This window comes from Galleria mellonella, unplaced genomic scaffold (genome assembly GCF_026898425.1).
Source record: "Galleria mellonella isolate WM207_F2 unplaced genomic scaffold, CSIRO_AGI_GalMel_v1 utg64, whole genome shotgun sequence".
Taxonomy (NCBI): Eukaryota; Metazoa; Arthropoda; class Insecta; order Lepidoptera; family Pyralidae; genus Galleria; species Galleria mellonella.
Window position 1 is genome coordinate 8,822,746 of NW_026442133.1, and position 26,799 is coordinate 8,849,544.

General features: G+C 30.4%; 3 protein-coding genes across 8 annotated transcripts; 1 reads left to right on the forward strand and 2 right to left on the reverse strand.

The window, feature by feature from the left end:
• Window positions 1–2,033: 2,033 nt before the first annotated feature.
• On the reverse strand, window positions 2,034–5,023 carry LOC113512604 (male-enhanced antigen 1). Its single transcript, XM_026896505.3, has 3 exons — window positions 4,313–5,023; window positions 3,465–3,599; window positions 2,034–2,837 (listed from the first exon to the last, which is right to left on the reverse strand). The coding sequence occupies exons 1-3, from the start codon at window positions 4,502–4,504 to the stop codon at window positions 2,709–2,711; spliced, it is 456 nt and encodes a 151-aa protein (XP_026752306.1). The 5' UTR covers window positions 4,505–5,023; the 3' UTR covers window positions 2,034–2,708.
• A 715-nt stretch (window positions 5,024–5,738) lies between these two features.
• Window positions 5,739–11,813, forward strand: LOC113512288 (protein-L-isoaspartate(D-aspartate) O-methyltransferase). Of its 4 annotated transcripts, none has more exons than XM_026896074.3 (7): window positions 5,740–5,947; window positions 7,224–7,360; window positions 7,716–7,938; window positions 8,022–8,107; window positions 9,132–9,209; window positions 9,637–9,724; window positions 11,651–11,813. In XM_026896074.3, the coding sequence occupies exons 1-7, from the start codon at window positions 5,893–5,895 to the stop codon at window positions 11,662–11,664; spliced, it is 681 nt and encodes a 226-aa protein (XP_026751875.2). In that variant the 5' UTR covers window positions 5,740–5,892; the 3' UTR covers window positions 11,665–11,813. The 4 variants fall into 4 exon arrangements, with proteins under 4 accessions (XP_031770710.1, XP_031770711.1, XP_026751875.2 ...); XM_052900114.1 differs by lacking the exon at window positions 5,740–5,947 and adding an exon at window positions 5,958–6,087; XM_031914850.2 differs by lacking the exons at window positions 9,132–9,209; window positions 9,637–9,724; window positions 11,651–11,813 and adding an exon at window positions 8,459–9,124 and having other exon boundaries at window positions 5,739–5,947.
• LOC113512290 (DNA repair endonuclease XPF) lies at window positions 10,480–24,183 on the reverse strand. Of its 3 annotated transcripts, XM_026896075.3 has the most exons (15): window positions 23,919–24,183; window positions 23,692–23,844; window positions 21,177–21,357; window positions 20,119–20,231; window positions 19,354–19,519; window positions 18,767–18,903; window positions 18,530–18,684; window positions 16,059–16,567; window positions 15,643–15,954; window positions 14,828–14,924; window positions 14,627–14,742; window positions 14,291–14,464; window positions 13,452–13,592; window positions 12,248–12,442; window positions 10,480–11,971 (listed from the first exon to the last, which is right to left on the reverse strand). In XM_026896075.3, exons 1-15 carry the CDS (start codon window positions 24,050–24,052, stop codon window positions 11,816–11,818), a joined length of 2,739 nt encoding a protein of 912 aa, XP_026751876.1. In that variant the 5' UTR covers window positions 24,053–24,183; the 3' UTR covers window positions 10,480–11,815. The 3 variants fall into 3 exon arrangements, with proteins under 3 accessions (XP_026751876.1, XP_031770709.1, XP_052756073.1); XM_031914849.2 differs by lacking the exons at window positions 23,692–23,844; window positions 23,919–24,183 and having other exon boundaries at window positions 20,119–20,227; window positions 21,177–21,313; XM_052900113.1 differs by lacking the exons at window positions 21,177–21,357; window positions 23,692–23,844; window positions 23,919–24,183 and adding an exon at window positions 21,026–21,142.
• Window positions 24,184–26,799: the final 2,616 nt, after the last annotated feature.

Consider the following 26,799-nt stretch of genomic DNA (forward strand, 5'->3'; position numbering starts at 1 on the left):
TAATACTAAGTTTGCTGCAAGAGGTCATCACTTGAAAACCTTTTTTTACCATCGATTATTAGTTGCTCGCACAATATAGCTGATCCATTGCCACTTCAGCTTGCAGATCATGTCGGTGACTTCAGATTTTCTGCGGATCGTATTTACTTAATCATTTAAATTAGAAATAAAATACAAAAAGTATTATATATGCAATAATACCTATACATAGGGAACACTGAAAGTATTATAAAATTTATGAATAAAACAAGTTAAATTAAAAAATATTACATTTATAGTATTTGGAAGTTCCCATTTTTATTCGAACGAACCATTTTGCAGAACACAAGGACAATTCATCGGAGGGTGTTTTTAATTAATGAAAATGAAATGGTAACCCTGCCTGCGCTATCAGTATACGCTGACAGGGAAGGGACCAGTGAGGGATGATGATGAGTGGTTATAAAATATGCTAGTTCTTGTTGTAATATATTATTATTTATATTAATTGTAAATAAAAATGCCGTCTGTTGACTTGATGTAATATATATTTTGTTTATAATTCATTTGTTTAATTTTTTTTATAAAAACTCAGTTATTAATGTATGTTTTTACATACATGAACATTTTTAGGTTCATTTTGAACAATGAGGATGAAACAGGTCAGTTGATCTATCGTAATGAATTAAAAATTAAACACGATGGTTTCCATGGGAAACCGCGGGCCTATTAAATCTCGCTTGACTTATATTAAACTTAACTCTTGGAAATAACTTGGAAGACTATATGATTAAAAAAGAAGACTGTCGTGTATTATTACTAAGTAGCCAGATTGCTTGCATATATTCCGGTTCAAATGGTGAAATATGACCGTGATGGGTAGGCAAATATGATCTTTTAGTATCTACTATCTACACTAATATTATAAAGGGGAAAGATTTGTATTTTTGTGTGTATGTATGCTTGTAATGAATAAACTCAAAAGCTACTTTGCCGATTTCAAAAATTCTTTCACCATTAGAAAGCTACTTTCACTCTGAGTAACATAGGCTATATTTATTGTTAGAAAAGATTAGAGATCCTTACTAAAACTTTAGTAACGTAACTCAAGATGTAAAAAAATGCTATATCTTTCGTCACGTGCGCTGCGGAAAGTATTGGTGATAGAACAAAAATTTATTCTACAATATTGAAGAAAATATCAGTAACTACAAAAAAATTCACGATACTATATGTTCAACTTTTATCGCTATGTCACAATAACCACTTTTTGCATTTTAAAAGTTGATAGAAATACCGACCAAAATTACATCATGTTATTCATACTTCTTTTTAAATCCTTATCTAAATAAACTGTTTCAATTTATGTTTGAATTGTTCAAACCGGCTATTCCATTCAACAAATATTACGAATTTTATAAGTCATATAAATAGAAAAAATAACGATGTCGCGTTGTACATGTTATTCATACCAATTTATTAATCCTTTTCTAAATAAATTATTTTGTATTTAAATTTGTTACAATACCTGCAGATTACTTTTTGAATTTTTCAAACCGTAGGTATATTATATTCGAAAGATATTGTAGAAAGGCGTCGCCCGCCGCCCGAGCCGGGTCGACCTCGTGGTAAGCTAGCCAGGTATTGTAGCAGTACAGGAGAGGGAAAGGTAGGGGCGGGCACATCTATGAAATAGATATATAATATAAATAGATACATAGAATAGGTAGGTAGGTAGGATTAGATAAAAATGCAAAATGTTATAAAAATGTCCATCCGTGCGAAGCCGGGACGGGCCGCTAGTCATACTATACTTTTACTATTTTCTTTATGTTCGCAACGCGCCAATTATATCTCTGGTGTTGCAAGCATTCATTCATGGCTTATGGTGGCTATTTATGAATTATTATCAGACAAATAGAATGAACTGCTTGACTGTTGTGTAGTACTTGAAAAAATCAACTACATACCCTTAATTAAGTCTATTGTTTAATTTAGAAATAATGTTATGCACACTATAATATTTGAATTAAGAAGAAAATAAAAGACATGTGTACATTACTATGCCATACATTTATTTTCATACGTAGGATTAACAAATCATATACATAACTAAGTACTTAATAACTAGGTTATATATACACCATAATCTCTATAGAATGTAATAAAAAAGGAGACCCATTTTTTACCATAATGTAAGAAACATTATGGTAAAAATAGATGAAACATAGACATGCTTCCTTAAATTTTCTATTTAATACTTTATAATAATAAATTATTAGTAAATTATAAAATTGCACTTTTTGTAGTGTATGGATTCAATTAAATCATTATCTTTACAAACAAGTTTGTCTTACTTAGAAATTAAGGAAATGCAAAAATGTACAGTACTTAAGCACATGAATTAGGAGCTGTAACCCAACTGCATAATCCCTTAACTCCAGGTATCTTATTTACCAATCTGTAAATTATATATTTTTGCATATTGTATACTTACAGATAGAGATTAAAATTGTATTAGCTTATCACTTTTTAATTTCAACATAAGCTAGTATAATAATATGACAAGGAAATTTGAGAATTTTGCACAGAACTTGTTTTTGCATCTGGCATAGAGTATACTTAAGATGGCTTCATAAATAATTATTTCAATTACTATTTTTTTTAATATATTTTTTTAATATTATTGATAAAATTAAAAATAAACATTAAGAAAAAACTTAGTTATTTTATCTGTTACTTTTCAGTATTTCTATCCTGTCATTTAGTGTCTGCTTCCATTGTTCTTCTGTTATACTTTTGGCCCAGTCAGGTATTGATGTTTGTGGTAATGCAAAGTTTGCCATTGCAGACATTACCTGGAATTTTTATGTAAAGATAAAATAAGTAACAAATCTTATTATATATTATGATAAAGTATTTTTACCTGAAATTTTCTCAAGCTGAAGTGTTTGAAAAAAATGATGCTCATAAATCATATTTCATAAAAGATTAAGGGAAGAATGAGTGTTTGTTCTCTTAAGTCTTCTAAGGCTTTATTAAACAATTAATAAACAGTGTAAAATTCGAGATATAACTGTAGTAAAAATTAGTATGAGAAAATAGCAAAAAGTAAAATAAAAATGTATAGTATATAGCAAAAGTTAGTAAGAAAAAATAGATACAAATTTCCAAAAATGAAGATCATCATTTTGAAATAAAATGTTGTTTGTACATATTTTGATTTTTGAGAATTTATTAAATATACTAATAAATAAATGAGAATTAACTTAAAAAGTTATTTTAGACATAGGGCAGATATCTAACATACATAAATTGTCTAAGATAAAAAATCTTTTCACTAGTTTCTTAAAATAACTGCTTTGTCAAAGTAAACTTAAATTTCAATTTGAATTTATTTTTACTTATAACTTAATTGCGAAAATATGTATTTTATAATATGATTTCATTATAAGGATATATACTGAATTTGTTAAATGAGATACCTGTTGGGCACGTTCATTATCCATCTGTATAGAGTCTTCTGGATGTGGTGTATTCCAAACTTCTCTAGTAAGAGTTGTATCCATACTCTCTATTGGAGGAACATAATTGTTTACGGATAGTCTTTCTTCATTATTCTGTAAGGATTCATAATATATTTAATATACCCTATGGACTATTAACTAATTAAGTAGAATAAATTTATCTTTGTTTTTACAAAGATTAAGTTAAAATTAATTTCTAAAATATATTTTTTCCAGGAGTGAACTACCTTTGTTACAGATTTTTTTATTCTAAATTAATTTGTTTTGTAATTCAAAATCGAGATTTTGAAATAAGGTAGGATAGGTAAGATGAGTATTTGATTTGACAATATCAACTAAATACATTTTTGATCTTTTTTTAATCTTTGTAAAGCAAATACTTTAAAAATATATATCATGGTGTTCATCTTATTTAGATAAAAAACAGTATTATTTCTCTAAAATAATCCACAACTGCAACATGAATTGTGTGCTTTAGTTTACAAAATATATTAAACAATATATATACCAAAGTATATGTTTTAAATAGACAATTGGCAATAGGTTTTTTTAATGGGTGTAATCTCGCCTGTGCTATCGATATACACTGGCGAAGCAACAGTGAGTGATGAAAAATAATGATGAATGTAGATCAATTGGACCACCCTGAAAATTTGACAACACTTAACCACGATGGTTTCTAGGGGGAACCACGTAAAGGTCGATTTGATAGGGTATGTTACTAGCAATAGGGCTATTAGACCTCATTACTAACAATACTTTTCCCCCAGAAACAGACAGTTGTTTTCTAAGTAAATGGATATTACCTCTGTTTCTTCGTCGCTCTCATGATCAGAATGCATCGTGTCAGGTCCTTGAGGTAAAGGTTCATAACCAAAATATTCGTTTTGCTCATCGTCGCTATCCTCGTGAATCCCGTTCATCATCAAGTCGTGTCGAGGAGGAGGAGTAATATCATGAGGACTATTGTCTGGGGGATCTGGACCTTCACATACCATTTTATATATATATATATATATCTTTAAACACTGGAGAACCAAATAAAGAGTATGTATCACTCCGTTATAGCAAAAGAAAAGAAAAATGCGACAAATATTTATGAAAATAAATAGACTTCAATGTAGTTAAAACTTAGACAATTTTTTTTTTTTTTTTTTTTTAGTACGTTTGTTCCGTTTGGAACAGGCTAAGGTCGGAGACCATGCTGCCTAGTCTTCAAAAAGATAATTTGTCTGGAATTAAAACTTAGACAATTAGATATGTCAAAATTACTGGGTTAGCACATGCGGATGTTGATTTTTACCCAAACGTCAAATATGTTTTCGCCAAATCAATAGAACTGTAGGTAATTACAATTTGTATAATTTTTTTATTACGTTTTGGCTTACGCCACAAGGCGAATGACGAAAAAAGGGCTTTTAGCTTATTTTATCTTTCCCTTCTCTATTCCATTTTCTGTTTTGCTAACTTCCTTCATATTTTACTGTATTTTTATATCTCGACATAGTTTACAAGTACCAAAATTGCCTAAAATGTTACCCCAATTTCTCCAAATCCACTCTTCTGCATGTTTTGTTTATAATTGCGAAAAACATGCCCAATTTGGCAACGCTATAAAATGGGATTACAAAATCCAAAATCCTTAGCGTTTCTTTTTAATAAGTAAGCGGATCAAAGAAACAGTTAGTTTCATTTATTATTAAAAGAATTTTTTTTTAACCATATAAGCAAAAATAGAACAGCTTATATTTGGTAACACTAGTGTTGTCAGATACAGAATGTTTTAATTTTGCGTATTTTTTTCGCAATTATAGAAAACTGATGGAAATATTTGTGTAAAAGATGTGAAGAAATTTAGATAATTATCTTGACAGTTTTGGTATTTGTCTTTGTTAATTCATATAATATACCAATAAAAGTACCATGAGATGAGTGAAGAAGTCAACTAAGAAAAAGGTTTTTTTCATCATTCACATTGTGATCGCATAGAAAATTGATGTTTGAGATTGAGTAAAAGGGAAAAAATCGTATAAATTAGATAAAGGGAAAAAATATAAAAATTTGGGTACAAATTGAAAATTACATATAGTAACACTGTTGCAAAATATCATTAGTAGTATTCCAGACAAATTATCTTTTTGAAGACTAGGCAGCATGGTCTCCGACCTTAGCCTGTTCCAAACGGAACAAACGTACTAAAAAAAAAAAAATCATTAGTAGTTAATCAATCAATGTCATATTTCTATTTGAATCTGTTTTTTTCTCATATTTGACATTTTTATATCTATCTATCAATTTCTAACAATTTCTTTTATATAAATTAACAAGTGGGATTAAGAAGTTGTTCATGGGATAAATTTTTCTTGTGAACATAATTCCATCCAATATGGCTTGGAGAAGTCATGGGGTAAACAATGCAGATATGGTTCGAAATTTACGAGGTAAGATTTCTTTTTAACAAGACAAGGCTGTTTGGACCTAGGTACCCAACAAGAGTGATTTTACTAATAATTTGTAGTCAATATCTGGGGCTTCCCTTGGACAAAATAGCTGAGCTTGAATAAAAGGTACATTTTTAAGGGTACGTATAAAAATCATTATGAAAGTTATAGTAAGATTATAGTAAATTAACTTCAGTTCGTAAAAAAGCTGATTAATAAGGTTGCCAACTATACTGTTAAAAACAGTATTGACTGTTTATCACTACATTATACTTTTTTTTGTTTAACAAAAATAAAATATACAAAAAACTGTTTTCAGTATCAAAATGCTTAACACTATAAGAGTTAGAGGTTCACACAATTTTCTTTAAATTTTTTCAAAGGGTGCTCAGTGCAGATTAATTAAATAAAAAATAAGCTCCTCATTTATTTTAATTTTAGTTATAATTGTGGTGAAGTATATGAAGTTTTTTAAAAAAAGACTAAGTTGTGCAAGAAACTCTAAAAAGTATGTATGTAAAATATTAAATAAATATAATACTGTAATTTTTTTCTAAAATACTGTTTAATATTCTTCTCAGACCTAAATATACTTCTTGTAAAAAAAAGTTGGCAACCCTACTCAGTAATGGCATATGAACTTGGTGACCATACTAGTTTCAATCTTGGGATATGTATTATGAGAAGCTGTAACTTTTGTTGGACATCAACACCTAATAGATCACTTGAAACTATAAAATGTCCTTAACAAATAATTAAATTAATCAATGTTAGATTATAAGTTACCTATATAGCATTTATTATGTTAAAAATTAACTAACAGTGATGTAAACAAGATAGAATGTGGTAATTGTCACCATTGTTTTGTTTAGACAAAAGTATTAGCGAAGTTTGTTTATACAGTGGGTTAATGCTGCTAGTACTTTGAAAGCACTGCCACACTGTTCCAATTTATTTATATATTTTTGATGATGGTAATTGTTTCTTATACTATTATATTTAAGAATAAAAGAAATTATCATGATTTTATAATGAAAAATATGCAATTTGTTTATTTACTTTGATATTTGAAGCTTTTGATATCTCTGATAATATGTTAAGTATAAAAAGGACTATATTTGTGTTTGATAATCATAATAACATTGCATGTGAAAAACCATTTTCACCTGTAACTATATATCTATTAAGCTTTACTAAAATTGCAATAAACATTAGTGAATCTGCTGGTAATTATTTTTTAAATTGCCTTTGATTCTTGTATGCATTATAATTGCAGCGAATGGGATTATAAAATCAGATGCTGTAGCGAATGCAATGATGGCAGTTGATCGAAAAAATTACTGTCCTTATGCTCCATACCATGATTCACCTCAGTCTATTGGATATTCTGCTACTATCAGTGCACCTCATATGGTTAGTGTGGGAATAACATGTTTGTCTTCAAAATAATTTTAATGATTATGATAGCCAATAATTGCTTATATAGTCATGTTTGGTTGTGGCTAATTATACATTAGCTTATTTATGTATTTGTATATTTTCGTAATAGTAAAAAAATGCATACTAGTTTATAAGTAAAGAATTGGAACAATTCTATAATTGTTCCAATTCTTTAAATAAAACATGTGAGTAGTAAACAATACAAAATTGTTACTACACACACTTTTTATTGCTGTACTGTGCAATTCACATTATATTCAAATCATAGTCATTTTCCAGTAATAATATTGAATATGTTTTTATAAATCATATATTTAATGTTTTTTAGCATGCTCATGCATTAGAGAGATTAAAAAATCAATTGACTCCTGGTGAGAAGGCACTGGATGTAGGCTCAGGGAGTGGCTACCTGACAGCATGCATGGCTGTTATGCTGGGAGAAAGTGGAAGAGTAGTGGGCATTGAACACATACCAGAACTAGTAAATTTAGCAACAAAAAATATAAAAAATGATAATTCGAACCTACTTACAGAAAGAATAAAATTGATTGGTAATTTAATTTCTAAACAATAATATTTTTTTTTCTAACAGTATAAATTATAATAGATATTAATAATAAATTTGTTATTTTAGTTGGTGATGGGAGACAAGGCTATCCTTCTGAAGCACCTTTCAATGCAATTCATGTCGGAGCTGCTGCACCCAATTTACCCCAAACTGTAAGTTATTGGATATTAATTTATATGGACATCTATAAATCTAATAAATATAATTTGAAATGTCAGTATTCAGTTCTAGTTAAAATTAAATGCTTTCATATTTTATCTTGTTGTTGTCAACTTCAAATACTCCATTATATGAAATTTGGGTTTGAAATTATTTTAGTAACTAACAGTTTTTATTCAAGGTTATTTTTGTTTATGAAGAGTTCAGTTGTAAAATCTAAATAAGCATATTTAGAAGATTTGATTCCTAACTAGCCTTTTTACTATTATGAGTAATTGATAATTGGGGAAGCTAAATTGTGTAAAATGTAATTTTACCTACATCAGAATAATTGTTTTTGCTAGACAGATAGTTCCACTGATGAAATCTACAGACAGATGGTGCATCACACTTTGAGCCCTTAACATTACTATTTGTGGGTGAGACAGTGAGGGCAAGCAAATTATGGGGGCACATCACCCTCACACTGTGTTGTATATGAGATGTTAGAACAAGTTATAGAATTGGAATTTGGCCTATGTTTGTGAAGAAGCAGCATTCATCACTGCCCCAGACTACTTGTGCATGTTTAGCTCTGGATTCTTGCAGTACTTCTTCTTTACCAGATGCCTTTCCTGTTTGTAACTTCTAGCATGGCTTGTAATGCAATGCATAGTATAGAGTGGATCCTGATACATCCAACTTGGATGGCCAACAGAGAAATCAGGATGGAACCTGCGACTATAAGGAGTCATCGAAAATAGATTTAGGCAGGTGCCAATCCAACAATTATTATTGACCAATTGAGAATACATTGTCCAAAATGACTGTCCCTTGAAGATAACTGAAACAAATGATACAAATATGCCAGAAAGAGGTAGCATACTGTGAAATAGACAAGCGAAAGTATAATAGAAATGTAAAAAGTGTATAACTTAATTATAACAGCATCAGCACTATTGATTGATGTTCAGTGTTACCACAATTTATATTTTTACCCACTATACAATTTGTTCATAATATATTTTGTTGGTGCAGTTAATTGAGCAACTAAAACCTGGTGGACGACTCATAGTACCAGTTGGTCCTGAGGGTGGTGAGCAGCATCTTACACAGGTAATTAAATTATGAATATGCGATTATAATAATAATCAAGCAAGTTCTAAATCTGTAAGGTATTCTGTTGAATGCAGCACTTGCAAATTCTTATTAGAAAAATTGTTCAAATTTAATTCACCAGGCCATATTTTTTTTACCTTTGTACTACCTGTTTCATTAGAAAAAGATATAAAATAAAATATAAAAGAGATAGGATTGAAATAAATAATGTCATAAAATGTACATCAAGAATTCAATATATACTAAATTAAACCATGCTAATATTTATTTACTCATAACTAACATGTGATCAATGCTATGTAAGTATATAACTTCCCGTATTCTACTAGTGGCGTGGTTGTTGCGTATCCATTGTTATTATGAGTTCTTGTGTAACATAACATTTTATTATTATATATTGACAAATTATAAATTTTGCCAAAAGGTTGACAAAGCAGCTGATGGATCTACAACGGTGAAAACATTAATGAGTGTAATCTATGTTCCTCTAACGGACAAGAATCATCAAATTCGTGAGTGACCTTGCTCATACATCTCCATGTACATAATGTTAATATTCCCCAAGATACTGCTCATCGGTTGGCTATTGCATGTTCTTGTTATAAAATACATTAAACGTAGATAATATCATGTAATTAAGCACTTCTCAATAAATTTAAGTACTATAATTTAATAATGAATTATTTATTCTTGTTTGTTGATTTATAGGAGTCTAGTATTGTTTGGTTGTACAATTGGCTAATTTAATTGTATACAATTTTTTATTAAGTTTGATTAAAATTGAATGAACTTTGTTGTGACAAGATGTTATGCTTAAAATTATTGTCTCGTTATTGATCTGATAAATTATTGTAGGTATCTATTACAAAGGATTTACAAAGAAAAATTACTCTTACTAGTGGTACAATGAAAAAAAAAAAATAAGTAAACATGTCTATGTCACAAAAAATCCGACATATCACAAATTTTCTACCACCGACCAGTTGCGTGTAATGTTCAGCGCCGGCCCTAACCTTTAAATAGGATAGAGCGAGATTGTTTTTCGGTGCCCACGTTTTCACTTCACGAAAATTCTACTTCGGTATATGTATGTATAGACTTAGTATAACGTACTTACGTACCAACAACCTGAAAATGTAATCACTAAAACGAGACTAAACAGTGAATACACTTGTGTTCGTGAAATGTAAGTGTGATCATGGAACAGTGCTGTATCATCTCCTTTCTATCTTTATATGATTTATCGATACTATAAAGTAAATCCAAATTCAAAATGTTCAAACAACTTTATTTAACAATTAGTAATCTTAAAAGTTAGCAAACGTTTATTCATTTATTTAACTGCAGTACACATGTAATAAATTGTACATATGTAGTAAAACGTAAATTTTTAAAAGCTAATATCTCTAAAGACTATACAATATATGATATTATAAATGTTATCCGACTTAAATTCTTTTTTTACCATTGATTAACAATAATTAATTGTAGAAATTTCTTTTTTTTTTGCGTCTTTTGTTGCGTTTGTTATTCTTAAATTATTTTTAATTCGTTTTTGTTTTAATGTATATAATTAATTTGTATATATTATTATAGCTGCGTATGTAGGCAACGGCCTGTTGCCTTCGTCAACTTGTTGAATAGATACTATCGATAAGATGTCATCGACACTTTGGGATCTCTAAGAAATGGAAGTTAGAAGAATCTCACTCTAACATACAGGTTCTCTCTCTTACGTTACCGATCTATAATATACTTCATAATCAAAGGTTTTAAGTAAATAATAATTCCTAAATTTTCATAATAGATTTATGAAATTTGCTTCTATACAAATACTACACTACTCCCGCGCCACTCAAAAAGCGCTATCAAAATGATTTGTCCCAGAAATTATTTTTCACGTTGAGGTTTATAGCGCTCTTGCCATCTGGCGCCTAGAGCGACCGCTCCTCTCGCTCTACCCCGGGACCGGCGCTATAATATTGTACCTATTAAGTATTTCTAATTATTTCTCATTGTATTAAGTAACGCATTAGTTAATGACGGATAAAATTTTAAAGTATTGAAATTAAGGTTTCGGTTAAGCGTTAAGATTTTTATTAAATTGTAATAATTATTTTTCACGTTAATAAGACTATTTTGCAATTATGTAAGAACTTAATCATAGCTTTATTATAAGCATTGAAAATTTATGTAAAAACGGTTTCTAAACAACTTTAAATCGTTCTAGACACTATAGTGACACTTGCAAGATTAGGACAAATGTAAGCAAATATACTCGTACATATGCTGTTTAATACATTACCTTCCTTTGTTTTGTGTAATTGGGTAAAAATCATGCACAACATTTATGCTTATATATAATATATATGAAGATTGGTAGTTATTAGAAACTTAACACAATTTGTTCTTAATTATCATTGTCTTGATTGTTTAAGGTCCTTGGCGTTAAATTGCATTTAGTCTTAGAAACGCGTCCCTAGTTTAGATGGTAAAAATATTTTTTTTATCAGTATTGTAACAAACACTTCAATACATTGATTGACCACTGAAATATGAAATTGTAATTTTACTGTTTTAATAAATTAAGATTAAAAATTAGACTATTTTTTATTATAAAACAGATTCTTTCCCCCAAATTTCTTCTTCCCAAATAGTTTATCTTCTTTATTTAAATCGGCTGGGGTTGCTTTTACATGTAGTATAGAATACAATGTTTCTGCTTCATTTTTGTTTTCAATAATTGTTTCTAGTTCTTCCTACAAAAGGTGAACAAATATAAATAAATTGCATAGGTATGCGATATGCATTAAAAGGTAGTAGGTGGAGAAATAAATATAATCTGAGACTTGCCAGCTTTAGTACCTACTTAAAATAAAGGGAAATTCATATAAAAAGAGGTTTGTCGCCAACATTAAGTAAAGATAAATATGCCTAACAGTAGATTTTCAAATATGGAAACGGCAGATAATTTGTCTACTTTGTAGCATGACAATTTTTGAATGGTTGTTTTATTATTCTCCATGCATACTTACTTGGTTTAATGTTATTAAATTATCTAATGATATCCCTTTATTCATTATTCTAGTTATGTTTTTTGACGTAACTCCAGGTAGTTTTTGTACAAAATCGTGAACTACTATATTGTATCGCTCATAGTTCATATCGTCTGCTGTATTATCACCACTGAGGGCTAATACCTCTGCAACATTAGGATTTTTTCTGCCTTGCTGTAAAAATAAAAAAGGTTACAAAATAATAATGCTGCTTTAATGGCTCCCAAAACATAAGTTTTAAAGGTTTCTTTACCAGAGGGAAACTTTGTACAAAAGTCGATTGCTTGGGCACCTCTGTCCCATTCGTGTTTCAACCGTGAAGCAGTTGTGTTTGCATGGCTGTGTTTCGGTTTGAAGGGTGGGATATAGCGTGAATTTACAGGGTACAGAGTCCGAGTCCTCAGGAATGTCGACGCATGGGGGGTATCATGGGCGAAACAAACAACAAACTCTGTTATGTCCATGGTACTGCTCATGTCTATAGGCGACGGTTACCACTTTCCATCCGGTGGGCCGTCAACTTGTTTGCCATTCAAAGTTGCATAAAAAAAAAACTACAGGAAAAAAGTCAGAAATCAGCAGGACTATAATTATACAATTGCATAGTAAAGTTTGTGGTTAGTGTCCAAGTGTTGTGTTCCAAAAGAATACAATAATAAAATTGCACATATCGGAATTATGTTCAATTATTGGAATTTCATTTGAAAATACAAATTACTTAGTTACTTCTGTTACTGAGAATATTTTCTACTGATAAATTTGTTTCATTATACAGCTTTTACTGTTAAGCTGTTAAACTATATTTAAATTATAATTACCCGTTGAACTTTAAATTGGGCACATTAAATACGAGTAAAAGGTACATTTTTAAAGTTACGGATAAAAAACTATAAAAGTTAAACGTTGGCTGATATAATAATAACAGCCATTAACTTTCCGCTGTTGAATATAAGCCTTCCTCATAACATAAGGGAGTTTTGCCAATAGCTGCCACGCTTGGCAGGTGGGTTGACAACCGCAGTGAGGCCTTTGATCATGTTTTAAGAGGGACGCTGCTGCCCACCCTTTGCCATAAGTTCCCTTAGTCGACTCTTACGACGCCCACAGAAAAGGAAGGGGTAGCCCATTCTATGCCGGGACCTACATAGCGAAAAGTACATATAATAAGATTGTAGTAAATTACCTTGAGTTCATAAAAAAGCTCAGCAGTAGCATATGGACTTGGTGACCATACTAGTTTCAATCTCGGGAAATGTATTGTGAGAAGCTGTAACTTTTGTTGGACATCAGCGCCTGATAGATCACTTGAAACTACAAAATGTCCCTAGCAAATAATCAAATTGATTAATGTTAAATCTTAAGTACAGTACAAAATGTTTAGTACATTAAATAAAAAAAAAAGTTAACAGTGATGTGATCACGATGTGAACAAGATAAAATGCGGCAATTGTCGCCTATAGACATGTGAATATTACAGAACATATTACACTACTCACCATTGTCTCCCTCACATCTCCGCTGTAGTTTTGTGTAAACTAAGTAGGTACCTACATTATATATTTAAAGATTGTTGATTTAGCGTGAACGATGAACGCACCTTATAAAAGATATATTATACCACCGCAGTGACAAACAAGTATCTGATCTACCTGATTGCAAATATTTATCGGAACTTATAAAATATAGACGTTTACGAATTCTTTTCGCACTTTTTTTGGACAAGCCTATGGTGTAAGTTTTTTGTTAATAGCTTGGCAGGTAGCCCCTCTGACTTTTATCGTGACAATATTAATATGCGGTTTATTTAAACAATTTTGAATATTTATTCAAAATTGTTTTCAATCGATTTCAAAGGAGAGGAGGTTCTCAAATTTACTGTTATAATATTTATTCTGTGTATGTAATGCTACTTGTGCAGAAAAGCGTTTAGTTCCGAGTCAGTACCATAAAAAATTAGATGAAAATCAAAATTAATTTTTGTTCTGAAACAAAATCTAAGTGTAAAATAATTGTTTGTAATACCTGTAGATTGAAAGGTTTATTCTGATCAAACTCTATGAGCAGTATCGGCCGACTATAATTTCGACACATTTGGGTACATTGTGTATACAGGCGTCCAGAGTTTAGAGATCCGATTAAATCTGATATTGATTTCCTCTCGACACAAATATCAGGCGTGAGAATATAATCACCGATCTGAAAACATATACGAAACTATTTAATTTTATCAGATTTTTTATATTCTTAATTCACTCTCCTTCGGAATTGAGTAATCACATTTGGAGAATTTTAATAAAAGTGAAATTCTGTGTATAAGAATGCAGATGTAAAATTAGTTAAGTGAAAAAAATAACATACCGCAATAGTGACTGGTTCTATGTTGATGCCTTTTTTATGAAGTAATGCTGGAAGATCGGAACGAAATTCTCTCATATCAACTATGACTACCGGTTTTTCCTTTGTAACTTGTCCACCTACAAATTTTAACTTATCTCTTAATTGAAAGAGCAATGGAGCTATGCTTATTTTAATCTTTCTGCAATTATAAAATTTATTTACCTGCTTTTCTTGTATCTACAGAATCATTTTCATCTTCAACATTTAAATTAAAATATTCTTCAGTTTTTCCATCTTGATACGAAGGCACTACCATAACCTGGAAGTACATATTAATAATTGTATTCCAACACATAATGCGAATATAATAGGATTGGTACTGGTTTTAAATAGCAGGGAGACGACGTGATTGTGTACGTTCTGATAGAAAAGCTAAGACTGATATCGCCGTGTATGTATGCAACACTTTATGAAATTGAAAAAACCAAAAGATGTATTCCACGTTTTCTTTCTGTCGTATATATTTTATTACATAAATATTGGATTTAACACGAAAGGAATAAATATTGGATTTAACACGAAAGGAAGAAAGGAAATATAAGACACTTTGGCACAGAGGTCTCTCTGTATATGTTTTTTTTTTATACAACTTAGAATGGCAAACAAGCTAACAGCCCACTTGATGGAAAGTGGTAACGGTCGCCTATAGACATAAGCAGTACCATGGACATAACAGAGTATACTGTTTCGCCCATGATACCCCCCATGCGTTGCCATTCCTGAGGACTCAGATGTTATTCCTCTGTACTCTGTAAATTCACGCTATATCTCATCCTTCAAACCGAAACACAGTCTTGCAAACACAACTGCTTCACGGTAGAAACACGAATGGGACAGAGGTACCCAAGTAATCGACTTTTGTACAAAGTCTCCCTCTGGTATATTTGTATCTCCCATAAGGATCTTAGCGTGAAGACATATTACGTATATTAAAATTACATCTATATAAACCATTCAATATGTTACACATTACTTACACTTTTTGTTTCTATCAGTAATTCAAATGACTGTTTTTCTCTCTTCAAAGATGTTAGATAAGCTTGTTCTTCCACAGTTTTGTCATATACAATAAAATAAACTTTACTGACTAATTCATCTGGCCCTTTTCTAGCTTCGAACAGTTCTATTTGCCTTACAGCAGATACATCATTATGATATAATATTATATATTCAGGGCGAAAAGATTCTAGTGTTTTCTCCAGTGAAAAAAAGTTACCACTTTCTTTGAATGTTTGGATTAAAATAATTGGTTTTTCAGTTTCAATTTGAGTTATGTCTAAATTATCAATCTGAAAATATTATTTTTTTTATTATTAAATTTGTGTGTGTTCCAATATATTCAAAAGACATATATGTATATATCTATAGAATATATGAAAACAATTTGACATACCTGAGAGATAGGTTCAAAAATACTCTCGTTTGGCAATTCTTTTGCCCCTTTGATTTGAGAAGCCATTTGTGTTAAAGTTAAAACATAATTTGATTTTGATTCATCAGCATTGAATTCTTCTTCATTATCTTCTAATTCATACTTCATTGTGTCATGTGTAACATTTTGTTTAGTATTTGATTTAGGTTCTTTTTCTTCTTTATTATTTATTTTGATAGGTTTTTCGTCTTTATTGTCAATTTTGACACATGGATTTTTCAATTTCTTATATTTGGATGCTACTGCATTGATAGTCAAGTCTCTTCTGAAGGCCGTATAAAACAAATATTTATTTGGACCCATTGTTAGATAGTGATTTAGTTGTGAGCATGTCCTATTGTCTTGGCAGAGTATTAATATTTTGGTATTATTGATATTTCCAGCTTGTTTCTTTTTTACCTCTTCTGGAATCTCTTCTAATAATAAATCATTGAGGCATTTCCATTTTGGAGTGGGTTCTGGATCAAATTCTGAAAGCAATATTACAACCATGAATAAATGTAAGTATTATTTTAAAAGATAATACTGACGTGCCTAGTTAGTTTTATCCTATACATTTCAATTTTTTCCTGCTTTTTTCATTTAAAATCATAAGCAACACATACTATTTTCAATTTTTATTTAATTATTATATCATTTCTTACCAAGTAGGTAACCTATGTAAACTTTTTTGATCTAGAAGACATAATGGCTGGTTGTAAAAAAAAATCGAGTATCATTTGTTTTAACACGGGAGATCCTGCTGAGCAGCACCCAGGTCGAGGAAGGTGTACAACCACACGGCAAAATCGATATATACAACTGACTGCAAGACGCCAGCCGATGTTAACCGCTCGAGAGATAGGTTTAAGGCTACAAGAATTCAAGTGGTGTTGTTGTTAGCTGCCAAACTGTGCGAAATCGACTGCATGAGTATGGCCTACGAGCCCGACTCCAATTGGGTGCCTAATTAGGTGCCCACCAATAAGTCACGAGAATCGCACTGGTCGAAATGAATGGTGTAGGGAACACATTAAATAGACCCGGGAACAATGGGATAAAATTTTATTTTGCGATTAGTTTCGATTTGGGTTCAAGCCTGATACTAGAAGGGTAAGAGTGTACCGTCGTCCTGGAAATACTGAAAGGCTGAGGTGCGTTCAAAAAGTGCATCCATACAACGGTTCAACAGTTATGGTATGGGCGGGTATTATGAAGAACAAACGAACTGAGCTCGTTTTTGTAAATTGTAACATGAACGCTGTAATTTACGTTGAGGATGTTCTAAGGCCTTAGGTCCGTCCATTCGCACAAACGCTTGGTTCCGATTTCACGTTGATGCATGACAATGCGGGTTCGCATACGCTTTGCACACACGAGAATACTTGGCAAGGGAAAACATCCTGGTATTGCCTTGGCCTGCACAATCGCTAGACCTCAACCCCATCGAGCATGCATGGGACATGCTCCGGAGACGTGTTTTAAAGGACTTGGATGGAGTGACAACAACCCAACAACTGATGGACTTACTAAAATTTCATTGGGAGTAATTGCCGCAGCATAACATTAACAGTCTCATCGATTCTATGAATAATCGGTGCCAGCAAGTTCTTCATAACAGAGGAGGCCACACTTTGTATTAATTTATGCAATTTTTGTGCAACCATTTAATTTTAGTTGATTAGGCACCTTATTTTGTACTACGTAGGTACATACAGTACTTACTCATAATTATTGATAACTAAAATTATTAAAAAAAAATGTTGTTTAATATCAAACAAGCATTAAAAAACAATATAAATAAGAAAATACTAAGGATTTAATGCGAAAACACATTGTAAAATTGAAATTTGTATGTGTTGCTTAGACTTTTTTGATGTGTGTAGGTACATAGAGCGGCGTTAAAATTAAGAATTGTTAATTATATGGCTGTGGTGCATTTTCGGTGGGAAAATAATGTCATCTGATTCAGACCATTAATCTGAATCAGCTGTTTTCGTTTTGGCCAACCTATCCTTCACAGCCTGTATAATAAGTGTATATATTATAGGTTTATATATAGATAGCAACACAATTATGGTATGAGGTTTTTTGAGTATAAAATAAGCACATAAGGGAAACTAATTACAAGGTAGAGAGGTGTAATTTTAAAAAGTAGTTTAACCCAAATTAAGAAGCTAAAACAGTTAACATTATGCTGTTCATATCCTTGGGTTACAAAAAACCAAATTCCATCAAATAAGCCATTAGATTATTAGCTTTTTCCCAGATAGTATAAAAAAAGATTATTAATGTAAAAATGTATTAAGATGTGTTATTCAATTATACTTAATCGGATTTTTACGAAATTTCATTTATAAATAGATCATAGATACAAGAGACTTTTTTGTAATACTTATTCATGTGGCGCGAAATTTCGGTATATACAGTTAATTGCCATTTTAAATAATTACCATTTTTATTATTGTACACCCTTCCTTTGGCTAAGCGAAACAATTGCTCTGCAGAGTCTAGAAGAATCCAGCCTGAGTTTACTTTAGCATATTCGGGAGTTCTATATTTGCTTACCAAAGCATAAAATGACACTGAGTCGTCATGAATAAGATTTCTAAAACCAAAAATTGCATGTCATGAAATACAGGTAATATATAAGATTGTTTAAGTACATTACATATCAATTAGAAACTTACATTATCATGCTTCTTAATACTTTAAGATCTTGAATGTATTCTTTTGTTCTCGTACTTAGCTGATGCCATACACAGTCTAACTGAGATTGGAGTATTTTGTGGAATTTTTTCGTAACACAATTTTCTGTTGTAATTTCCTAGAAGCAAACATTTTTGTTTTATTAATTAGTACCTCCTAGAATTAAAATTTGAATTTGATATCACAGCGACATATTTATTCTAAGAATTCATAGTTTATGACAGTCTGATATGATAGTCACAGCAAAATCGTTATTGTTAGGATCAATATGAATTAATTGTCTAATAAATTTAAATAAAAATTATTATTAATTTAGTTTATGACGATCCATAAAAAAATATTTTCGTGAAACTATCAAATATTCGTGAAACTAAAATATAAGAGACAGGTTTAGAAAAATTACACCTCAAAATGAACCCCATTACTTAACATTAGATGGCGTAAATAAGAGCGTAAAAATGTAAAAAATAATCGCAATGGAAGTTTAAATATACGCAAAGTTTTATTAAAAATAACTTTAGTCATATAAGAATACAAACAGAAGACAAGACGAATTCCACTAATTTACCTTCATGTCCAACGTTCTATTGATGCTCTTCAGTTGTTTCACAGTATAGTTCATAATATCAAGGAGGCATGTCTGTATATTACTCATATTCGTAGTTAGATTAACATGTAGTTCAACAACTTGTGCTTGCCTGCTCTTTAGACTTTTAATTATTGTACCATGAAACCTGAATTAAAAATGTTACTTTAAATTTTTTTTTATATAAATAAAAGCTCTGAATAAAGAAACAGAGAAAATAATATGTATATAATATATTATATCTAGGAATAAATATAAATTCCATAATGTGATTGGTAGATAACATTTCAACTTCATGTTGGGCATAGCAAGTAAGAGAGAAAAGGACAACCTTTTTATTCACTTTAGAAATAGTTTAAGAGTTTGTTATAATATTATTCAGTCATTGATATTGTTTCACGATAGGTACATATTTTCTGTATTGTGTATCTGTTCATATTGTAATTGTAATTAGTATTATATAAATTACATAGTAAAAACTATTATTTAATATATTCTACAGTTTGTAATTATTCATATTCATATTGCAGAAGTAATTAATAAATCGTTTAGTAATAAAGTTACAGCAATGTCAGTTATAGCTATATCTTAAATCATTATCAATTTATAATCAATTATTTATTGTATTATATTAAATTCTGTATATATATTAAATTATTAAATTTGATATAGACATGCTAAGACTGTTGAATAATTGTGCCAAGTACAGAAAAAAAGATCATAGGTATGATGTATAAATATATTTACCTGGGCCATAAAAATAATTCAGTTACAAATAAAGCCCTCATAACTTTCTCCACTTGGTGATAACCAAAGGTGAAGCTAACAGGAGAGTTTGAAAATGCCTTGATAAAACCTGTCTGGAACAATAAAACTTTATATATGTAACTATATAAACACCTGAGACACTTAATGTTTATACATACATATCTGTTACACCTGTCTCCCATTAGGGTAGGCAGTAAGTATGCTATAACAATAATATTATTTATTATTAACTTAAATAAAAAATAATACTTAAATGAGGAATCGTTTCAGTAATTAGAAAATTACTGAAACGACTAGCATAGACAAATGCATTAATAATAATTGAATTTCTTTCAATTACAAAAAGAAAGCATTTTAAAACTGGACTGTATCAAAAATTTATAATTTAGTATAAAATAAAAGTGAGGATAATATATAAAAATAAAAAAAGAGAGAACAATTTACCTATCTAATTTTGAGTCCCTATTATTCTGTAGCTAGATATCTAGATCCCTAAGTTAAAATCAAGAGCTGGCTGCCAGACTTAACACGATTGTTGTCATCGGGAATTGATTCTACAATACACTATATTGTTGAAGAATATAATAAATGTATTTCTTTTACTTAAATATCGATAAATTATAAATAAACTTCTAATTTACGGGAACTATAAACCTTTGGAAGTTATACCCAAATAGAAAGAAAATAAAGAACTGCCATACTAAAAAAACAAAAAATATTACTTAAACTTACCAGTATCGGAAATTATAATATTTGAATATTTCCAATTAATAGTGAACAAAAATACTTTATTTCAAACCAAAATCCATAATGCATTAGCAACAGAACTTACAAAACTAAGTTATTAAAAGTTATTTCTACATTCAGTTCATATACCTGTATTTACCTTCAGTTGAACTGGAACCAGTTTCATAGTGCATAGCATTCCAGTGCTATGCCCTATGCAACCAAGACAGGACAATTTGGTTTCTTTGCAATTACTCTTACACCACAGGAATGCATTGGTTTGATAATAATTAATAAAAAAAAATCCGAACCTTATTATTTTGTCTGTATAGTCTCAAAGCGAATGCCTCTTGACATGATTCTAATACTGTATGAGCTCTTAAGACAATAATGCCTGTTATATGAGAGATAGGTATTCTATTTTTCAATAAATCCACAACTAAAATTCTTGTTGACACCAAATGAACACCACCCTCTAAGTAACTTTTCTCTCTGAAATAAATACAATATAAATATTATGTGCTAAAACTTAGTGTAAATAAATATCATTGGACATGTTACTTAAATGAGATTTAAAGAAGTTTGACTCATTTCTTTTATAAATTTAAAACATGCTAGTCCTTAAAATAAAGATTTATTTAGAAGAAATACAGTGGTGTAACAATAGCATGGCAGAGTGGGCAAAATGCCACAGGTACACAGTCTGAGTGGGCCCTGTGTTTGAATGATCATGACCACAGGAAGAATCTAACATTAATTGCATAATTAAAAAAAAATTAATCAAATTAAGAATTACAATATTAATTTTCCCATGGGTGTCGTAAAAAACGTCTAGATGAGGGTGAGAGATGGGTAGCAGCATCCCTCTTAAAATATCTCTAAAGCCTAGCTGCAGTTGTCAATTCACCTGTTAAGTATAGCAACTACTGACAAAAACCCCCAAGGGAAAGGCTTATGTTCAGCAGTGGACAGTTAAAGGCTGATATGATACACAAATTATATAAATAATTTATCAAGATTTCAATAAGGTATTTTCAAGTAAAAAATAGACATTAATTGTAATAGTGTAGATATGCATATCTACTTTGTGATATACGAGGTTTGTCCGGAAAGTACGTATAAAAGTTTTTTAAAAATTTTATTTTACAATTATTCAGGTAAATCAATTTTATCCCCTTCAAAGTACTCCCCCTGTGACATAATGCACTTGTGCCAACGCCGTTTCCACTGTGAGAAGGCTCCTTGAAAGTCCTCTGGTTGTAGGTTTCTCAGCTGCCCCGTCGTAGCTTTTTTTATCTCATTTATGTCCCCCAAATGCCGCCCCCGAAGTACCAATTTGGTTTTTGGGAACAAGAAGAAGTCACACGGGGCCAAATCCGGCGAATAGGGGGGTGTTCGGTCACCGTAATGGAATTTTTACTCAAAAACTCACGGACAACAAGAGAGGTGTGGGCAGGGGCATTGTCGTGGTGAAGAATCCAACGCCCCTCTCGCGCCAATTCTGGACGAACTCGTGCCACACGAGCTTTGAGGCGTCTGAGCACATCGACGTAGAATTTTCCATCAACTGTCTGGCCTGGAGGGACGAATTCTTGATGGACAATCCCCCGAACATCGAAAAAAACAATCAACATTGTCTCGGCCCTCTCTGAATCTTTTTAGCCCCTTGTGGACGGTTGGTTCCTTCACAGCATCATCCCCATAAACTGTTCTGAGATCGGCAAAAATTTCACGGCCATTCTTGCCGAGTTTCGAGAGAAACTTGATTACGACGCGCTGCTCTTCAACGGAAGCGGGCTCCATGCCGACGGGGTTTCGTTAAGAGGTAACTTCACAGATGGCGTGACAAGCCAGTTCGCACCGCACGGCGGTCAGACCAGAACTGAAGCATTGTTAGGGACATAAGGAAGGGGTCCTGCGCTTACCTGGCCTCCCCACTCCTCTTTCTCGCATTCCAGAACACTTTTATACGAACTTTCCGGACAGACCTCGTATTACATAAAAATGACTAAGTATAACATAGATTTTTTTAGACAAAGAGAGTGCCCCATCTCATAAATTTACTATGGGTCATATATAGTATAGTTATGCCAATGAATTTATATCAATTGAAACAATTATTTAAAAGTAAGATAATATGGAAAGCAAAAAATTTTTAATATAGAAAATAAATATCCCATGCATGATCATTTAGAGCTAGGCGTCTTGGTATTTAAATTTTTAAAATGTAAACGTTTAAATTTAGTAAAGAGTGAATCCACACATTTAATTTTATTATAAATATAAATACTCTTCCCCACAAAAGACTTATTTACTTTTTTTAAATGATTCTCTTGAAAAGGAAGCTTATGTTTAGTTCTAGACATTATGATTGTTTTTTAACCAATTTAGAAAAAGGAGGAGGTTCTTTAATTACTTGTAATTTTTTTTGTCACTCAGTCAACCTGGCTGTCCCAATATCAAACACCTATATCTGTGGTTAAGGTATCCCTGATGAATTGACAAATCTAGCTTTCAGACATTCCCTATGAGGTTGGAATAGACATGTGTATTAGAAATTAGAATAAAAAAAGTTTATTTGTTATCTCATAAATACATCAGTTATAAACCAATTTGGAAAATCTTTTTTTTATATGAATGGATATATAGTTCTTGCATTTATACAAAATGTTTATATATAGTATATATTGTGAAACTAAAGATATTAATTTTTTAAAAGTTTTATTCTAAAGATATTAATTTTTTAAAGGTATTCTTAGGGACAGTTTCAGTGAAACACTACTTTCCAGATAGTAAATACAATATTTTACAATGTAAAAAATTTACCTTTCTAATCCAAGATTAGGTAAAGCATTAAGGCCAAATTTTTCCATTAAATATTTCTCTTCATGTTCACTACTGTTTATTACAAGAACTAAATTTCCGGGATCTTTGTAAATCCACAGAAGATTTGCTATTATATTATTGTAACTTATTCCCCTGAAAATCATTTATAAATATAGAAAACAGTATTTTTCAAAGGAAAAAAATACACTAAGAATTAATAATCTCACTTGGCCAGTATAAGAAGAGCATCCTTTTCAAATACATCAATAAAAATGGTTTTTTCAAAAGAAAGTAGAGGATACTTTATAATAATATTTGAAGGAACATTTTGAGCTTCATTCTCATTAGTGTTTGTTTCCATTTTTACTGGAATTTTAAATAAAAAATACGTAGTGTAGTAGCGTCAATAAATAAAACTTAACTTTTCTTTGTTTATTTACACTTTTAGTTAATTTAATATTTAGACGTTTAATAAATCGAATGAAAAAAATAATAAATATATAGTGATGCACGAATTACGACTTTAGTAGTCGATTAGTACTTTTTTTTTAAATCACTCGATTGTCCAAAAAATTTAAATTATCCGAATAATTTTAAAATTAATTAAGTACTAATTTTATTCATTCACAACACGCTTCTTTTAATCGCTAAAATCATTAATTATCAGCAAATTAGCAGTTGTTCGTGTACGTATCATTAAACAATAAATTTTGTAAAATAATTTGAAATAAGTAAGCCATGTCTTTTTTTATTCTTGTTCGTCTATCATTGATTGTTAAGGCATTAGTTATATAATATATATTTATATATTATATATAATATAATATATATTTATAGGAAATAGACTTTGTTTTTATTATTAGTGGTGTAAACGTAGTCTGTCCGAAAGGACAAATTAATAAAAAAAAAATGTGGTTTAAATCGAACTACTAATTAATAAATTCATTTGAAGACTAAAACTAGTATATTACTAACTTAGAAGTCGAATTATAAAATAAGTAATTACTAGTTATTCGTATATAAAAATCATTCGGGTTTTTTTTTTTTTTTTTTTTTTAGTACGTTTGTTCCGTTTGGAACAGGCTAAGGTCGGAGACCATGCTGCCTAGTCTTCAAAAAGATAATTTGTCTGGAATATATTCGGATTTGCGTACCACTGTCACTACGTTATATACATTGCCAGCCATCTTATATTCACGAAACCTGGAAAAAATGCATGTTACCTTTTTTAAGTAACAGTACAATGAAAATTATAAAAGATAAGAACATCCATGGTGTTGTATCTATATATGTTTCCACCCAAAATACCGATATCGACTGTTGTTATTAAACCTAGCTATTTCATAATTTACCAAAACATGAACAAGAAGACAAGAACAAATATATTTTAATTTAATATTTTTGACACAGTCTGGGTCACAGTGAAAAAGAATATTCTTAAGAGCAACAATATATACGTGTAGATACAACGAGACAACTAAAAAGACAACAGAAACAAAAAACATATAAAAAAATAATATCAACAGATATATGTAACCAAATTTAAATTTACATTATGGCCATAAAGAAGCTTCAATAATTTTGCCATTTAGTGTCATTTTAAGTACTATTTATATTTTTACTATATCAGTTTTAATTTATATCGAGAAATAGTAGTAGCAGCCACGGTATGAACAACTAGTATAACAAATAGATTTTAGTAATTTTTTTTAGATTAATTAAAATTGGTAATATTATAATATAGTATAGAAATTAGCTACGCTACTATATGAATGAGTTAATTAATGAAATCATGTTAGAGTAGCAGTTAAATATCTACATTGTTAGAAGTAAATATACATGGAAATATGACCAGCGAGAAAGTAGTAGTAGCACTAATATAACACAACAGATTTAGTTTTTTTTAGGTCCCTAACAAATAATACACGCAGACTTTAATGTACTTATAATTAAAATTACTAGTAATTATAATTATTGTTTATTCACCGTTTTGAATCTATTGAAGATTGTGCTAAAAACATTACTTTTTTTGTATTATATCACTAAATACATATCGCGTAATTTATCAAAACATATATTACTTTAATATATGGCGTCATTATTATGACTATCATGGCATCTATTCACATTAGCTATAATAGAACAGTTTTTTTTAATATTTGCTAGAGATGGTAACATATATTCATATAAAAACACCATTATCCCAATTGACGCATCCCTGAGAGAAACTATGTTTTAAACTTTTAAAGATATTTTTTTTTTACATTGAAGATTCTACTTAAAATTTATTTTTAATCTAAGATTATTAGAAATTTTTGTGGGTCCGCGAGCTCCAATTTTAAACCACATCATTGCATTCAATCAGATGAGATTATAGTCAATCGCGATATGGGGGGAAAGGGATTGTGAGTAATGGAGACTGAGAATCCTATTACTAGCAATATACCCAACTAGGTCTACCTCTTCGCGGTTCCCCCTAGAAACTATCATGGTTAATTCCTGATGAATTCATCATGATGGGCTAACTGGCCTGTTTTCATTCTCATCTTCTCTATCACCCCTCACTGGTGCTCCGCCAGCGTATCCCGTTAGCGCAGGCGGGGTTACCATTCCATTTATACCCATAAAAAAAGTCAATCGTGATCAATCGCGGAACACTTCAACAAAAAAAAAAAAACACATCATTTGGCCATTTCCGTCTGATTATCGACTATTTCTCTTTTTTTTTAATATTTTATTTTCATAAGTTCGGGAAATTACTGTCATTAGGGACCATTATAAACTAAATTTATATCAATTTACCTTAAAACTATTAGAAATTTATTACAGATTAGTCATTAAAATAAAGATTTCGCTGTTATATCGAATTGAAATTTTAATTTTAGAGATAGATTTAGAGAAATGGTGCTTCAGAATAAATTCCAGTGTTGCTAACTTTAATTTTATATTAGGTTTTAATTGGGAAATCGCTATTAATCCTTAACATTTTATACCATGAAACCGGACAATTAATTAAATTACATTTTATCACTTTTCTTTAAAAGTAGTGCATTCTTTTTACAAGATTTTTACTTTATAAAGTGTATCAGCGTTTTTTTGATATGGTAT

Excerpts from the sequence above, each read along its gene's own strand:
- LOC113512604 (XM_026896505.3), bottom strand. The coding sequence starts at position 4,504 with ATGGTATGTGAAGGTCCAGATCCCCCAGACAATAGTCCTCATGATATT. Across the intron at positions 3,600-4,312 it reads AGAGCGACGAAGAAACAGAG|AATAATGAAGAAAGACTATC; the intron begins GTAATATCCATT and ends GAATCCTTACAG. Across the intron at positions 2,838-3,464 it reads ATAATGAACGTGCCCAACAG|GTAATGTCTGCAATGGCAAA; the intron begins GTATCTCATTTA and ends TAAAAATTCCAG.
- LOC113512288 (XM_026896074.3), top strand. The coding sequence starts at position 5,893 with ATGGCTTGGAGAAGTCATGGGGTAAACAATGCAGATATGGTTCGAAAT. Across the intron at positions 7,939-8,021 it reads AGAAAGAATAAAATTGATTG|TTGGTGATGGGAGACAAGGC; the intron begins GTAATTTAATTT and ends TTGTTATTTTAG. Across the intron at positions 8,108-9,131 it reads CACCCAATTTACCCCAAACT|TTAATTGAGCAACTAAAACC; the intron begins GTAAGTTATTGG and ends TTGTTGGTGCAG.
- LOC113512290 (XM_026896075.3), bottom strand. The coding sequence starts at position 24,052 with ATGGAAACAAACACTAATGAGAATGAAGCTCAAAATGTTCCTTCAAAT. Across the intron at positions 21,358-23,691 it reads CCTAATCTTGGATTAGAAAG|AGAGAAAAGTTACTTAGAGG; the intron begins GTAAATTTTTTA and ends TATTTATTTCAG. Across the intron at positions 14,743-14,827 it reads TGTAGATACAAGAAAAGCAG|GTGGACAAGTTACAAAGGAA; the intron begins GTAAATAAATTT and ends TAAAATTTGTAG.